The sequence below is a fragment of the Schistocerca gregaria genome, chromosome 1, assembly GCF_023897955.1.
Source record: "Schistocerca gregaria isolate iqSchGreg1 chromosome 1, iqSchGreg1.2, whole genome shotgun sequence".
Classification (NCBI taxonomy): Eukaryota; Metazoa; Arthropoda; class Insecta; order Orthoptera; family Acrididae; genus Schistocerca; species Schistocerca gregaria.
In genome coordinates, this window is record NC_064920.1 from 1,151,634,446 (window position 1) to 1,151,651,953 (window position 17,508).

The following is a 17,508-nucleotide window of genomic DNA, read 5'->3' on the forward strand; positions in this document are numbered from 1 at the left end:
ATAACTATAAAAGCACGTAATGGTAGCTACTGTTAGTTTCAGGCCACGGTTATAGTGAATGTTACTGCCTGGTGATGAAAATACTGAGTGATAAAAGTTTATTTGATGAGCGAATAAACCCTGTGACTGGTAGTGATCTTCGAAAACAAACTGCTTATGGCCGACGTAACTCCTTTGTCGGCTACGCAACAGATAATTCACTTGACAAACGAACAAAAACTTGATGTACACACAGCAAATACCATTCAAGACGACAGGGGCGCAGACTGAAAACTTAATTAACCAATTACGGCAAGAAGCGTGCAGGATTACTTACGTTTCCGAGTGGTGGTGAAGAGATCAGAGCCTGCATCGGACCCCTGCAACAGAGAAAGAGAGAGATGGCTTGAGTCGCTGCTACCAGGAACTCACGCAGGCGGCGGTGTTTACACACGCGGGCCGTGCCAGTAAAAAGCTCTCGCTCACAATAAAAAAGTAAATACCCAGGCGTGCTTCACAGACACTGAGATAGGATCAATATTTACACCGACTTTACGGGGCCTTAACACACATCGTGGCTTGGGTAAAGAAAGAAACACACACACACACACACACACACACACACACACACACACACACAGTCAGCCGATTAGAGACGTCGTTTGATGTCAGTTGTTGCTCGGCGTGTAACACGGCACCTCTCCAAACAAACCCATTTAGAACAAACAAGCAAGCAGAAGAAGTGAAAGGCAGAAGACGCGTTCCATCCAGCGAGCTACAAAGGCGTGTCCAGCGAGATGGGTTTTCCCTGGCAAGGTGTTGACAGCGCCGGCCACCAGCCGGATCTTGACGTCAATCATTCTCTTAACACCTCTCCAAGATAGCCCCGCCTAATCGCGTATACGACAAGCGCTTCTGAAGGCTGCGCCAGAACTTCGTGTCAAATTTCCAGCAACGTTAGTGCGCTCACTTTCGTTCAGCGCGACGCACTGTGTAAACCAAAATTCAGGAGTGACAGTAAGCTACAGATCTACCACGAGACCGAATGCGGAAGCGCAAAATCTACATCTGCCTCGGCACTCCCCAATCCACTTTAGCGGCATGTGTGGCGGAGGGTACTTACCTTTTCTATTCATGGCATACGAAAAACCTGATAAATGTAGCATGCCTCGTGCTCTGATTTGTTGCTCAGAAAATTAATGATGTACATAGATAATAACAACTTCATAAGGATCAGTAGCCTGGTGCAAATCTTTCTACTGAACGCCACTTTGGCGACTTCTGTATCTCTAACCTACTATTTACAGTGGACTCAAACACGTGTTGCTTCTGACGACTCCTCACATACTTGAGAGGTGAAGGCCAGCTTAAAACGAAGACTGAAAAATTCGTGGCCCAACAGAGATTCGATCCCGCGACCTCTCGGTTTCCAGGCACACGCTTAATCTCTGCACCGCCAGGCCGGACATAGATATAAATAGTTCATCTGCCGATATAGACTGTGAAGAGTGAGTTTGCGAGTATCAAAATATGTGTCATATATGGCTGTATCTTTTGACTCTATTCACTTAGAAGCTTAAACGTCTAAGGGGACTATAGAGTTCAGTATGTGGGATAAATTTCAACTTCATATCTCTAAGTGTTTCTAAGGAAAAAAGAAAAAAGAGAGAAGAGAGAGAGAGAGAGAGAGAGAGAGAGAGAGAGAGAGAGAGATTGGGGGGGGGGTCTTTTAACAGACCGACTATTCACTGAGTGATTGAACAAGGGTTCCCTTTCATGGACTGTCGTCCGAAACCATAAAACTGTCGTGAAATGATCCTAACCGACACAGACAAGATACGAATGTCACGCCTTTTCAGTGACAATCGGTTTCGAACATGGCAGGATTATTTTTAATGTAATGCCCCCAATTTTTATTATTTATTTATTTCGTCCTCGTGATTTCCGCTGTAGAGGTATTTTCCAGTGCAAAGGTGATAATGGCTCTACAGCTGAAATTACGATAGCGAGATAAACAAACGACAAAAACTTGACATTCAAAAGGCGGCAGTGATTTCACTGCGGCAGGAACTGCTACTGCGAGTGACTGAAGGTACATCTCAACCAGCGAACGTTGCAAAGGCAACGTCACTGCAGTTGCCATTTGAAATCTGATACCTAGCGCAAGCCCACTGCTCACAGTGGTAGAAGACTGCGCGATCTCCAATGGGCCAAACGCAGTAGGTGACTAAAGTCGTGTAGTGTGGTCGCGATTGTGTGTGTGTGTGTGTGTGTGTGTGTGTGTGTGTGTGTGTGTGTGTGTGTGTGCGTGTGTGTGTGTGCGCGCGCGCGCGCGCGCGCGCCCCTTTTCTTTTCCCCTCCAAATAATGCAAGATGTCTAGTGCACTGACATCCAAAAGAGGTGTCTGTGTCGAGTATGTAATTGAAGACGGAGGTGATCCTGTGATGTTTTGGGTGTGTTTTTCGTCGGAGGAAGGCAATGGCAAACCACCTCCACTAGGACCTTGCCTAGTACGGCGATGCGGGTCTCCCAAATCGTCCCATACGCTCCTCGGAGTATGGGACCTCATCATCACCATCATCATCATCTTCGTACAATGATTTGGGTCTAATGATTCGAGTTGGCGTCAACATGAACCGGGACGTTTATTGTAGCCTTCTACTACATTAACAGATTGACTAAAACAATCTTTTGGGGCAGTCAGTTTTAATTTTCAATCCCCACGGTGCCTTTCGTGGGCTTACACACCAATCTTCAGGTGAATCGCTGGTTTACGTTACATGTACCTAAAGATTCACCCGGAGAACTGCGTGTATGCCCTCGAAAGGCGCCGTGACAGAAAAAATGACGTACACAGGTAATTGTTTTAAAGTATCTTTTACTGTCACAAACAGCTGCAGTTTCCTAACCACAGTCCAAGATGGATGGCATAAGCCTCTACTATAACTTCGTGAAGAGCGTGTTGCTAACACTGCAGTGTTTCTTTCAAGACGCCAACAGCCGTTTTGAGAACGCTGCGTGCAGACGTTTCTGGTCTGATGAATCTCAACTGGTCCTGCTATATCACCCGATGTTAATCCCGCGGAGAATGTTTGCAACAGCGGATGAAACGCAGCAATCAAAGCCCTCCCAATTTAGTAGCTTTATGTGATCTGATCATTTCTACATCTACATGACTACTCTGCAATTCACATTTAAGTGCTTGGCAGAGGGTTCATCGAACCTCAATCATACTATCTTTCTACTATTCCACTCCCTAACAGCGCGCGGGAAAAACGAACACCTAAAACTTTCTGTTCCAGCTCTGATTTCTCTTATTTTATTTTTATGATCATTCCTACCTATGTAGGTTGGGCTCAACAAAATATTTTCGCATTCGGAAGAGAAAGTTGGTGACTGAAATTTCGTAAATAGATCTCGCCGCGACGAAAAACGTCTTTGCTTTAATGGCTTCCATCCCAAATCGCGTATCATATCTGCCACACTCTCTCCCTTATTACGTGATAATATAAAATGAGCTGCCCTTTTTTGCACCCTTTCGATGTCATCCGTCAATCCCACCTGGTAAGGACCCCACACCGCGCAGCAATATTCCAACAGACGACGAACGAGTGTAGTGTAAACTGTCTCTTTAGTGGACTTGTTGCATCTTCTAAGTGTCCTGCCAATGAAACGCAACCTTTGGCTCGCCTTCCCCACAATATTATCTATGTGGTCTCTCCAACTGAAGTTGTTCGTAATTTTTTATGATTGCTTCCGCTGAGTGTGGCGTACCTGTAGGAACTTGCGGTCTTTCTCGCTGAATTGTGACTCTTATCCACAACACAGACAGTTAGGTGGTATAGTGTCTACTGTGGGTGAATTTATGCGGAGCGTAGTGAGTTTGTTTTATACTGCACTGAGCACTCGCTTCAGTCATTATTAATATCAAGCTGTTGGGCAGTGCAGTAACGAGTACCGGGGCGCAATAGACGGCGTGGTGCGTCGCTTAGGCGCATTTTTACAACAGCCCCTTGCGAATGGCCGTTATTAATAACATGGGCGCGCCATGGGAGTTTCACAGAGAACGGCGGGGCACGACGCTCAGTGCGCATGCGCAGTGCGGAGCGGCGCAGGCGGACGCACGCGAGTCGAGGCGAGGCGAGGCGACCGCGCCAAATTACAGGGGCCAGCCAACAAAAGGTGCGCCGCGGAGGGAGAGGGGGCGCGCCGGCACGCCTCCATTATACGGCTAATGACACCTCGGCGGGCCGGGCCTGTAATAAAAACCCCGGCGGCGCGCCCAGGGAAAACTGAGACCCTCCTGCTGGATCACACGCTAATTCTGGCACTGGCCGTGTGGCGGCGCCGCACACCAGCCTCACACCTGACGTACGCCACTGCGTCACGGCGAATTCACGCTGAACCGCAAAGTGCGTAAACTTCTTTGTTGGCTAGTGGGGCAATTTACAGTGGAAGAGACTACCTGTACGAACTCTGAGGGATGTCGCCTTACAAGACAACTAACCACTTCGTTTTCAATGTTACAGAGAGAACGCCACACGTCGCGTGCTCGATGCCAAGCGGTGCTTTAAACCATTGAAGTGTTGCAGTATCAGAGATTGCTCGCATTTGATCAGCGAGGCTAGTCGAAAATAAATCAAATAATGCGTCTTTTGTGTGCATGTCAACTACAATGATTTGCTATCGGTATACACGGTTTTTACTTAAGTGCTTCACTCACAACCGCATTATAATCCTATTTCTGTGGCAATTTCTAGCACAAAATATTGCACCTCTTTCAATAGCCCGTGGAAGGGCTGGTTGGAATTGGGGATCAAGGTCGAAGGAAAGGAAAATCGGAGGAACAAATTACACCGACAAATATGCGGGAGATCAATCACAGACAAGAATACAGGAAAAGATTAGGAGGTCACCAGTGGAGCCGCCAGGAGAAACGGAAAATGAAAATCTCGGAAGAAGAGCGGGAGAGAAGAAGACAAAGAATGAAGAGGTTCTGAGAGAAGAAGAAGAAAATGCAGTCCACGAAGGGGCTACCCGTGGTCCTACAGTGGCCGTAACGCAAGAAGAAGAAGAGCCCATGGAATGATTCTTCCCCTAAGACTACATCAAACATGTCGAGTCTGCACACGGATTAGGCTCCTACCAGTTAGACTGACACACACAATCTCTCTCTCTCTTCCCAAGCAGTTATCCTGTTGTAGAGGCGCCCATGTTTTTCTTACGATTTAGTGAAATTATTGTTATTTCACTTTGTACTCGGTACAGCTATCGCGACAGCCGTCAGTTACCTTGTGAATCGTGCAAACTTTGTTGTCTGTATCATCATTTATGAACTGTTTGTGTGCTGCATGTTCTGACTGGGGGACCAGCCAAGCATTTGCCTAAAGGTGGGTGGAAATACGCCTAATAACCACACTCGAGCTGACGGTTTACCAGACCATTGTCGTTAGCTCGCTTCGCGGTTCGATCCTTGATGGACTTGCCTCTGTGTCTCCCATGCCAGCACGTTAATTTGTACAGAGAGAGATGTAACGACATACGACAAATTTTGTGCAGATTACGCCACGAATCACTCGACCGGCTACTGAAAACAACATAAATCAATGTAATCTACATACATCACTCTTCCGATAGATCATGCTACGACTGGCGATCGTGCATCGTTTATGTACTTGGGACATCACTTCCATACTAAATTACATTTTCAATCGACTTCGGTTTTACATTAAACCATTTTCAAGCCTCTCCACCGTACCGCGTAATCATCTGCTGTCACCATTAATTTGATAAGCAGAAGAGAACCGTTAGCATGGTGGACATCTGGAGTGTGAGTGGGGTGTTTGTATTTAACGTGCAATATTTATCATGGTACGTTGAAGTTTCTGGTACTGGTCATGACGGGGAATTTTGTTCTGGGGTTGGGTGGATTTTCTCTCAAACTCCTGATGAGTAGGTGGTTGAAGTCGGAGGTTTGGTGGAAAAATTTTATGGATTTCTTTCGAAAGATTTCCGGAATTTTAGGTATGTTATGATTTGTGGAGTTGTCTCTGTTGCATCAGCAGAAATTCTTAAGTATTTGTTTTGTACCCTTTCTACCTTTGCTGTATTGATATCTGAGACCATTCACCAAATTTCAGAACCGTAGGTGATGGTTGGTTCGATAACCATCAGCGCGGAGAAGACGCAAGCCATCTTTATACATACAGAAGGATACCTGCTAACCTCCACATCCAGTTCAGTGATATCTCCCATGGTCAGACACTGTCAAGTACCTTGGCATCAAGCTAGACAAGAGAGTGACATTTCGAGACCACCACATTAAAGACAACAGAATAAACATGCGAACCGAAAAGAAGATTTTTTTAAAAAAACAATAGCGCCGCCAATGCACTGCCGTCTTATACCTAGTGTACGCGGAACTACTGCCATCTGTACATGTGGCTATCGCTATCCCAGGAGTTGTGTTCGCCTCAGTGTATTCGCCGAATGTGCACTTCAAATGGCGGGATATCTGTAAGATCTTTCGAGCGATTAACCATGAGTGAGGAAGTGATACCCTCCTTGTAGAACGGGCCTCTATTGGTAGGCAGATGCAGCACATCCATCCATCCATCCATCGGGCATGCGGCCGACGGCAATGTCTCCCTCCGCCCCCACCTCCCAACCACCTTCTCTTCGAGCGCCCTCGGCGCACGAAACATCCGTTAGCGGCGATAATCTGGCTCCGCAGCCATTTCAAGGCCCGCTGCGTAATCGCATTACATTTACGAGCCAACTCGCTACATCAGACGGCCCGGCGGCGAATTAGCGCGCTCTGCTCGGCGCCGTAAATTCGCCCACCCGAATATCAATGAAGAGCGCCGCTACGCGCCAAGTTTGGAGAGGCGGAGAATCAACAACCGCACGCCACTTGTCGCGGAGCGCAATCAGCGCCAAATTACTCCGATTATTAAATAAATTGCAATTAATAGCCAGGTCGCCCAGAGAAACGCCATGTTAATTGCATTTTAATGACTCATTATACGTGCGCTCCCTGCTCCGTTATAGCTCTCCCTCCCGCTTCCGCCAACCTGTACTTTCCTTACCCGCCTTTGTTGACACACACACACACACACACACACACACACACACACACACAGAGAGAGAGAGAGAGAGAGAGAGAGAGAGAGAGAGAGAGAGAGAGAGAGAGAGAGAGAGAGAGAGAGGGGGGGGGGGGGGGGAGCAGAGAGACGCCGGAGGGGGGGCTGATTTTAATTGTTATTCCACAGAGCCCTTCCGCTAATTCTTCAAGTCTTACACAGATTTCCTCTTTTTTCCTGAGCGTTAACTGTGTCCTTTACCGCAAGTCAAAACTTCTGAAAGTTGCAAGAAAACTTTTAAAAAAAAGAAGAATAAACGAGGGACGCCACAGCTAGATAGCTGGCTGTGTATAATGAAAGTTTTAAGCCACTTCTCCCGCGCCCCCAGGCAACCTCCAGTTTAGCCTCCCTTAATCTGGTGTTTTTTTAATCTCAACCTGCAACTACACTGAGGCTGTTCTACATTAAAGGCAGTATGCCGAGGGGACCCTTCCGCTTTGTGTGATGAAAATCAAATGATTTAATTACCGCCAGTAACGCCCCTCTAGCTTTGCGGTAGAGGCGATTTTCTTCACCACGCGAGAATACAGCCAATTATCGACCCCTCCACTAACACCCCTCGTCGATGCGCGTACAAAAAAGAGAGAACAGAGAATAAAGAACCTACTTGGTCAACCGTGCCAGACGCAACATCCAAACGTTCCACTGCTCGACTAATCTTTTATCGGAAACCGAACTACTTGATCAACCGCGCCAGACGCAACAGCTACACATTCCAGTTTTTCGCGTATACTCGAGTAATTTTTTCTCGGAAAATTTCTTACGAGACTTGGAATTAATATTAGTTCATGTTTTTTTCTATTCTGAAGTAAGAATGATGGAAAAAGAATCAATGGAAGCGTCATTAAACCAAGGTTCTCGCACGTCCGGCTTTTGGGACATACGGTGTGTTTCGGAATAGTTGAGGAGACTACACCTACCGAAATATTTTCTGTGTCTCGGCGATATGTCTTTCGAGGAACCTCACTCAGTAACTGCTGGACATATTTATTAGGACCTATTCTTATTTTTTTTATTGTTCACCGTCAAGAAACGTACCCGAACTGTAGATAGCAGCGGGTTAATTTTACGCCACTATAGATTTGGGACCCATAACTATACTTCTAAAAACATTCAATTTGTAACGATGTACAAAACAACCTTTTCCGTAAGCAGATGGTCTATTCACAGCACATGAAATTCGCTTTCGTCAGAAGCTACGAGCTTGAAGTCACCCTCAATCTTCAGAAATTTTACAGCGAACCATTGCAAGCAGATGCCACACACTAGCAACATGATACTATATCGTTTAGCTATAATTGTCCATGGTCAAATGGAAGATTAATCTTACTGAACCGGTAGCCTTCAATGATGGGCGTTTTCCAGAGGCGAATTTTACTCCAAATGGTTCAGATGGTTCTAAGCACAATGGGACTTAACATCCGAGGTCATCAGTCCCTTACAGTTAGAACTACTTAAAACCTAACTAACCTAAGGACATCACACACATCCATGGCCGAGGCAGGATTCGAACCTGCGACCGTAGCAGCAGCGCGGTTCCGGAATGAAGCGCCTAGAACCGCTCGGCCACAGCGGCTGGCGAATTTTACTCCGTGTATAATAACTGCCACGGCTAAGTCACAAATAGATGAGCCTCTTAAGACACATAATATATGATTATAATAACGGAAGTACACTATTTCGAGGAAACTGACACATATGAGCAAGAAGTTGAAGAGAGAACCAAATACAGAAGACATTAACACACAAGAATATTCGTATTTTTACCGTTTGCAGCCGTTCTTATTCACTTGCTGTTTCAGCTGTGTTTATCATGTATGTAAGAATAATTATGATCCCTGTTTCGCAATACCAAGAATAAATGACATAAAAATCACCGGTGACGCGCAATACCGGGTCAGTGAAACATGTTTGGCATAAATAATAAGATCCAGTTGCACAAGATGGACAATTATTATTTTTATCGACATAATAAGAAGCCGGCCGGGGTCGCCGAGCGGTTCTAGGCGCTATAGTGTGAAACCGCGCGACCGCCACGATCGCAGGTTCGAATCTTGCTTCGGGCATGGATGTGTGCGATGTCCTTAGGTTAGTTAGGTTTAAGTAGTTCTCAGTTCTAGAGGACTGATGAGCACAGATATTAAGTCCCATAGTGCTCAGAGCCATTTGAACCATTTTGACAAAATAAGAATCTTCCGTAGAAGTAACGATCTTCAACGACAGCATGAAGATAAGAAACCAAAAACTGAACAGAGAGAAAGTAAACATGATCATTGTTTTACAAGTAACGTAGTCCTAAAAAAGAGTAGCAGTAATAAGAGCAACAGATACACACGAACGAATGAAGACAGTGCAGTGCAGAAGCTGCCGTTCACCTAAAGCTTCTTCACTGGGAATAGGAAGATTTGGAAACAGGTGTGGTGAGAGGGGTGAGAGGAAGGGGCGGGGGTTTCTTTGTTCCTCTGCCTCCATCTTCTCTCCCGTCTCTTCTTCCGCCCGCCCCTCTGACTGTCAATCCGGCTAGGAGGTTTCCGTTTCGTCTACCTTGACAGCAGGCCCTCACTATACGCCAACACAACTCGCGTTATAGCCTGCTGCCTGCGCACGCGACCCAGCGCCGGCAAAGCGACCGCGTCAGCAGCGTGGGCGTGACGGAACGCGCTCTCTTGCGGCGGCTTTATCTGCATAATGTATGTGACGGCGTTATTAGCTCCCCATACATATTCATTCGAGGGCGACACGAGAGCGCAATATAATTGCCAACTGCCTCCGCAGGGACTTTAACAACAGCACTTATCTGCTCGCGGACGTCACGTCGTAGCGCCGCGCGACCGCATTTACATACATAGATACGCCAACACGAACGGGCGGGGGGAAAAAGAAAAGGGTATCGCAAATTGAAGCCGCGTAATATATCCAACGTCTGCGAGCTACTCGGCGCTAAATATCCGCGGGAATGAAAAGTGTGTTGCAGGCTGGAAGATAAGTGGAGAAACACGAGGTGTAGGGAGTACGGTCCGAGGAAGGGCACAGTAATTCGTCACACTCGACGAAGCACTGAAATTGGCGTATGCAGGATGTACGAGCGTATCACAATGCAAGGCAACACGATGTGAAAACTCCTCGTAACAGACGTCACAATAGTGTTCCACAGCAGACTGCGGCACGAACATCTTAACATAGCTAAAACTGTAGGAGACGAAGTCGAGCATTTACCATACGAACAGAAATAAGAAAAGGGTATAAAAACAGCGCACGTGATGTTTCTCACTTTGCATTCTACTGTTTACACAGAGAAGCTTGCACTTGTTTCTAAATAGCGTATGATTTGATGGGCCACCTTGATGCAGAATACTATTTGTCCAACCCAAAAATGTTTAGGAAATTTTATAATATATTAAGTTCTTTTCATTTCTCTAAATATTTTAAAACACATGCAATGAAACTAATTTAAAGGTGAACACACCACAAGCCATATGCTGAAACATTTAAGCACATAATCATAACATTTCATATATTTCAATATTTATAAAACTGTTATGACGTGCCGGCCGGTTTGGCCCAGCGGTTCTAGGCGCTTCAGTCTGGAACCGCGCGACCGCTACGGTCGCAGGTTCGAATCCTGTCTAGGGCATGGATGTTTGTGATGTCCTTAAGTTAGTTACGTTTAAGTAGTTCTAAGTTCTAGGGGACTGATGACCTCAGATGTTAAGTCCCATAATGGTCAGAGCCATTTGAACAATTTTGTTATGACGTACTGTGATTCAGTTTACTTTCACTGCACGTATTTTAATTTTCGAAGTACTACAATCAAAAATGGCAACGAACTGCGGCTCCACGAAGCTTATGGTGTTCTCGCAGGCACAGTTTAGACAAAAGAGTAAGTAAGAAGTATAGGTATTCATAACTTTCGAAACCAAACCAATACTGGTGAACAGATCCTAAATGAACAGTAGTATACTCAGTTCGGAGCCTAAACGTCCCTAGAAGTTGAATTAATGCAAACGCGAAACTGCGGTGAAATACTGACTTCGAATGGAAGATTTCGCTGCTACACTTGAGTCTTTGCCGTGTTGTCAGGAAACAGAGCAGCACTACAGTATCGAATATGACAGATGTACGGTTAATACAAATATGTTCTTCACTTTACATGTGAGCATTTGTTTAGGCTTAGTCGTGATTTATGGATATTGAGTGAAACAACAAGTTTACTGACACAGCCAAAATTTATTTTATTTAATTTCCACTACGTGTTTCAGAAATCTGAATCTCTATCATCAGGCGGATTTGCGGGGATTAATGCGAGAGGTATATGCTCTGTTACTATTTTGGGATAACCTCTGGTACTCTTTTGGTACTCTCTTCTTCTACGAGACAATGCTACACGCTACTCAAAAGTCATAACAACACACGCAAACCGCTTTACTCGCCATAAATCTACCTGACGATGGATGTTTAACACGATCACGTGTACTCATTCTTATTTCACGGTGCTGCTTTGCCTGAACCATAGCCGTATTCGAACGCCGTACTGTACTGTTTTAATATCTTGAGCTTTTACTTTGAAACTGGCGTAAGTCCATTCTTTTAAAACAACGAGAGATCACAGACAATAATTTTACACTAAATTAGTCATAAGTGATGTGATATCTCATTCGTTCAGAAAGCTCTCTCGTTGTAGGGTCACACGAAATTGTATTCACAACTTTTCGTTGCGTCTAGCCGCTTGGTAATCCATCATAATGACGTACTGCTGGAAGAGTAATTGGTACAGTCGACCGTGGGCCACCGGTGGTACACGCTGCCCGATAGCAGTGTCTAACGTGAGCCACCGATGATACTCGTCGTCGTAAACGAGTTAAGACCTCTGATCGGCGTAACAAAAATTAAATGAAACAGTGGACTTGTTCAATCGGTACTTTCTTCTACAAGGTAATGCTACGGGGGTTAAGTGGCTTATTGGGATGTTAACACGGCAAGTTTCCGACTGAAGCACGAATGGTGACACAGGGCAGTTCAGTTGTGACAACTTTAACGCCACATTATTTGTAGCCAGACTCCTATCCAGCGCTGCTCGCGAATTAGTGAACAGATGTTTATGAAAGCGTAATTGAGACGTCTGTCTGGACAAAGTAGGGCCGCTTGATGGATGCTGATTGCCGCAGGGGGCGACAGCAGACAGTGGCCGGGTAGAGAAGAGACGCAGCCGGCATAATTAACCCGTTATGGCGTGGCGCGACGACTCATTCAATTGGGCGCGGCTAGCGTCGAGCGTCCGCGCCGGCATATAACGCGCTAATACGCCGCCATAATGGAGCAGTGGCGGGTTCCACCGTAATGATAATTTGCGCCGCCGGCGGGGGTTAATAAATAGCGAAAACGCGAATTACTGCCCCGGCGGGTAGCGTGGAGATTAATCGCGCGCTCGCCCTTATTTACGATTTATGAATGATTTATGGGCGCAATCAAGTCCTGCGCCTACGCCCAATTACCAGTCCAGTCCCAGGCGCGGCCGACTCCTGGATAATATTTATTAGCAATCCTGGCTACGCCGCGTGCCATCCGCGAATCTACCTGCCCTGCAGGCCCTCCCACTGCCCGGCAGAGCGCATCTGCAACTCCACTAGAACCTCTTCCGTAGAGCTCTAAAAAGAGTACTTACGGTGTGTCCGAAAAGTCTTTCCCTGGTTACATAAATTGATAACTCAGGCTGGAAGTAAGATACAAATATGAAACTCATGTCTAATTGTTTACAAACTATCAGTTTTTTTTTTCACTTCCATTGCTGCCCAATGACAGTACACGACGATATGACTTTGCGGTCGAAATGCTATCACGTATTGAGGACGATGATGGTTATCTCAGACGAATTGTCTTTTCCGACGAAGCGACTTTTTTTGTCAGTGGAGTAGTGAATCGCCATAATGTGCGCATTTGGGGCTCACAACCCCCTGGCGATGTCATGGAGTGCACCAGAGGCAGTCCAAATGTGAATGTTTGGTGCACGCTATTGCACGATCGAATTATCGGGCCATTTATCTTCGCTTAGGCTACCATCATATCTTCAGTGTATCTGGACATGTTGCAACTGTATGCTGTCCCTCAGCTGCTTCAGTATCACCCCGATGCCTTGTTTCATAAATACGGTGCACCGCCTCATTGAGGTTTGGACGTCCGCGCCTATCTCGATATGATCTTTCCTGGGCGATGGAATGGTCGTGATGGGCCAACGGTTTGGCCTCCATGCTCTCCTGACATAACCTCATTAGACTACTTCTTATGGGGTTATGTCAAGGACGAGGTCTACCGAACACGAGTACCAGATCTTGAAACCCTGCGGCAACGGATAACCACTGAATCGATCCCTCCAATGATGTTGGCTAATGTGTGGACGGAAATTGAATATCGCCTAGATGTGCTACGTGCTACCAAGGGTGCTGCTCATGTGGGAGTTTACTGATGTGTGAAAAAAACTTTGATAGTTTGTAAACAATTACACACCAGTTTCATATTTGTATCTTACTTCTAGTCTGAGTTATCAATTTATGTAATCAGGGAAAGACTTTTCGGACACCCTGTATATTCAGCCTCCATATTTATCCCCGAGAGCTCACTGAAGAAGAATGGAAAGAGGAACGAACTAAGGCAAGTTGGAAACGACCATAATGGCGTGTTGGAAAACACGAAAGGGAAGAACTCTTCGGACTCTTGAATGATGGCGGGCTGATGGTAATTAGAAACTGGACCTTTCCGAATTGTATCACAGTGTAGTGACTTCACCTTAACTGTTTCAGAATTTGAGTCGCATCTTCGAATCACTCCAGACGGATATACGAAAATTGCGCTCAGTGAAATTTGAACTACAAAAACGTATGAAATCTGCGCCCAGTATTCCTAGAAACCAACTCCTCAGCAAGTCAACCTGGGAGTCCCCATAGCTACGTAAACTTTCGGACCCTACTGTAGTTGCCTCAGGTACCTTGGAGCTTCTGATCACTCAGTTTTGCACCTTGGATTTTCCAAATGGAGCGTCCCCCACTGACGATTTACGCTGGTCGTTCACCAGCAGCTGATGTGTTCCCACCGTTAGTCATGCTTTGGCCTCGCCCACACCATTCGTTTCCATGTAGTTTCGTAGTTTACTCAAGTTCTATGTAACTGTGGGTAATGGAAATAAAAAACGAAAGGCTAGCTGTGCATTCTCAACGATGGTTATTACTACCAGATGCACAGAAAATGTAAGCATACGAACTGGTCGTGCATTAACTCCGAACAGAGTGCGTCCCGAGGCCGTTTAAATAGTGTCAGTGGCGAAATAATGGCTGAATAGCAACATTATTTTTCTCCTGACTACGCAGACGCGCAAATTAAGAAACGAGTACGTAACTGCAGGACAAAAAAAAGAGTCCACGAAGAAAATGATTTCCTCATTTTTAAAGAAGAATTTCCAGATTCTAAAGACAATGTTATGGATTTCGTTGCAAATACGCCGGTTTACGAGAGCTCCAAGACTGGTTTATGTAGACATAAAGAAAAGCTGTTAGGACGATCCAAAACCGTGCCGGTCTTCCTTACAAAAAATTGAGTGAGAGATTAAAATTCATAAAATTTGCTTTACTACCTGATAGACAATTTTTTACTAAGAAATTTATCACAAAATTTTTTTGATGCATACTAGTTCTGAGACACTGACAACATCAGTAAAGGGTAATAAAACTTATTTTTTGTTCTTGTAACATAGGAATGGACATTACCATTCTTCTCAAATTGTGATGGGTTATTTATCTTAGTTTACTGTGAATTTCTAAGGATTATTTTGAAATTCCCAACATATAGATAGTCCCAAGGAATGCCCACGTTTAAAACTTTCTGAACATTTCACGATTCAGAAACAAGAGTTTCCACAGGTGGCAGTTAGCAGTGGGCCGAGCATTTTATGGTTTATATTCTTGACATTTGTATCTAGAAAAAATTGGATACGTTCTTTACAGCAAAACGAGATACCTCGGATAGAGCAGTAATGTGATATACCCGTAAAGTTTGCCGAAAAACCATGCGATACAATAAGAGAAAGAGTGTAAATACGTTTTCATTGAAATCCTGATCTACAAAATATTCTTATACCCAATGTGTAATCAGCATCTAAATCATCGCTTATCAGTACGTTGTCTTCTCATCAACCCAACTCGTGTCCACTGTAGCTAGGCTTTATTTACTGCTTATGCGTCAGCGACCGGTTCACAAATGCATTTCAGCTACTACAAACCTTTTAGTACCGTCGCCGTAATAACTGTCGAAACCAAAAGCTGTTTACAAGCGCCCGTGTTTTAAAAAGTAATTTATCACCATTTCGAAACTTTCTCAAACAAACACCGGAGCAAGCGTGTACAGGAGAGGTCTATTACAGTAATCACTGCAAATTATAGGTCGTGAGGCGGCAATTACCTCGGGCTTCTTGTTTTGCACCTTAACACAGTTTCTCAGTCCCACCTGACAAAAACTGACGGCGTACCTGCTTGTGCAAGACTTAATTTTATAGCACCTTTTAACGCCGCAGGAAGGTTTATGAGTAAGGGGTTTGGAAGAGAAGGAGAATAAAACAGAAAAAAGACAAGACAGATACGAAACAAGGACGAAGACTGGAACAGGAAACGGCAGGCAGTTCTTCACACGCGCCAGACAGCAATCGTAGGCGTGTTCGGCACTTTGCAGCGGTGGTAAATGTCAAGCCGCATAGGCCTTCGCGGCCCAGTTTTGGCGGCCTGTTTGCCTCCACTGCCCACACTCTCCGCACGCAGAGAAATGCCGCAGTCACGAGCTAATGACTCAAACGAGGTCTGCCGTAATGACAGGCGAATCGGCTGTCACGCCGGTCGGACCACGGAGGTGGCGTGGAACGACCTGCGCTGTTAACAACGAGCTCCGCCGTTGAGTAACCAGTTTTACGACGGTGGAGAACGCGTTAATACAACGGCGACGAAAGCTCTAAGCCAGAACCGGGAAACGACTTTATTCAACCGGATGCAATAAGTACGATCAGAGTCCTCAGAAAATTGGCATCGTCACGATTGCTTTCCGAAAGAACAGAGAGCAGGAGGAAACAGGAAGGCTCTAAACGAGAGGAGATAAAAAAAATGTATATACAATAGTGCAGAGGATGACAAAGTCTATTATAAAGACAAAAAAAGCAGAACGTATCTTTGAAAGCAAAGAGAAACCTTATTTCGTACACTTGCATCGCAGTGTTGGCGTTACCGAAGTGCTCAACAAATTTCATTGACAGACATTGCAAGAGAGGTGTTGTGCATCACGGAGAGGCTTACTATCGAAATTTCGAGAGAGCACTTTCCAGGACGAGTCCGACAACGTAGTACATCCTCCCATATATACCTCGCAAAATGACCACAACGAGAAAATTCAATAAATTACAGCCAATACAGTGGCTTATCTACAATGATTCTTCCCAAGCGCCATTCGCGAGTGGAACAGGATACGGGGGATCAGTTAGTGTTAGCGGAAGTACCCTTCGCCACACACCATTCCGTGGATCTACAATTAAAAAAAAAAAAGACGTTTCTGGATATAGATCCGATGTCAACGAACTAGGCAAATATTTAAATGTGCGACGTGTTTTGTTTGTGATAACAGTTCCGGCTACATACTTAACCTTTTAGATAGGAATACACATATTGTTTCTCCAGCAACAATGGTGACCATTTGTGTGACGAGAGGCGGAGTTTGTCCCACAGAATCTGACGTTATATCACATAACACGCAGTGTACAACAGAAAAGTTAAAGGAGAAGACGGAATTGTTGAGAGAGAGAGAGAGAGAGAGAGAGAGAGAGAGAGAGAGAGAGAGAGAGAGAACGATGAATGGATGGAAATGAATCTACAGAAACATGGAAAACCGTAATCAGAATGACGATCACTATAGGACTCCTTGTCCAGTACGGTACTCCTAAAACATGGTGTCTCTTTTTCACAAGCTTGTAAGCACGTACCTAGTTTACGAATAGGAAGACAGAGGCCTAATTACATTCTCAGAAAACAAGCCTAAGTAGCTTACGAAACACTATTCATCGACTGGTTTCTAAGTATTTTATTACTGCAAACTTTACACAGCAGCAGTGCAGGTATCACTCTACGACAGAGCAATCTCCTGGCAAATTTGGAGCAATGAAGACGTGACGCATCGTTTTATACTGTTTGTTGATGTGGTCTTCAGTCCTGAGACTGCTTTGATGCAGCTCTCCATGATACTCTATCCTGTGCAGAGCTTCTTCATCTCCCAGTGCCTACTGCAGCCTACATCGTTCTGAATCTGCTTAGTGTATTCATCTCTTGGTCTCGCTCTACGATTTTTACCCTCCACACTGCCCTCCAG

General features: G+C 45.2%; 1 protein-coding gene across 3 annotated transcripts in view; it reads right to left on the minus strand.

The window, feature by feature from the left end:
• LOC126284061 (autism susceptibility gene 2 protein) overlaps window positions 1-17,508 on the minus strand; it is a 633,203-nt gene that overhangs the window by 27,818 nt on the left and 587,877 nt on the right. For all 3 annotated transcript variants that reach the window (XM_049982668.1, XM_049982679.1, XM_049982658.1), the window contains exon 6: window positions 317-359. In XM_049982668.1, coding sequence (XP_049838625.1) covers window positions 317-359 — 43 coding nt within the window. The remainder of the gene's footprint in view (window positions 1-316; window positions 360-17,508) is intronic.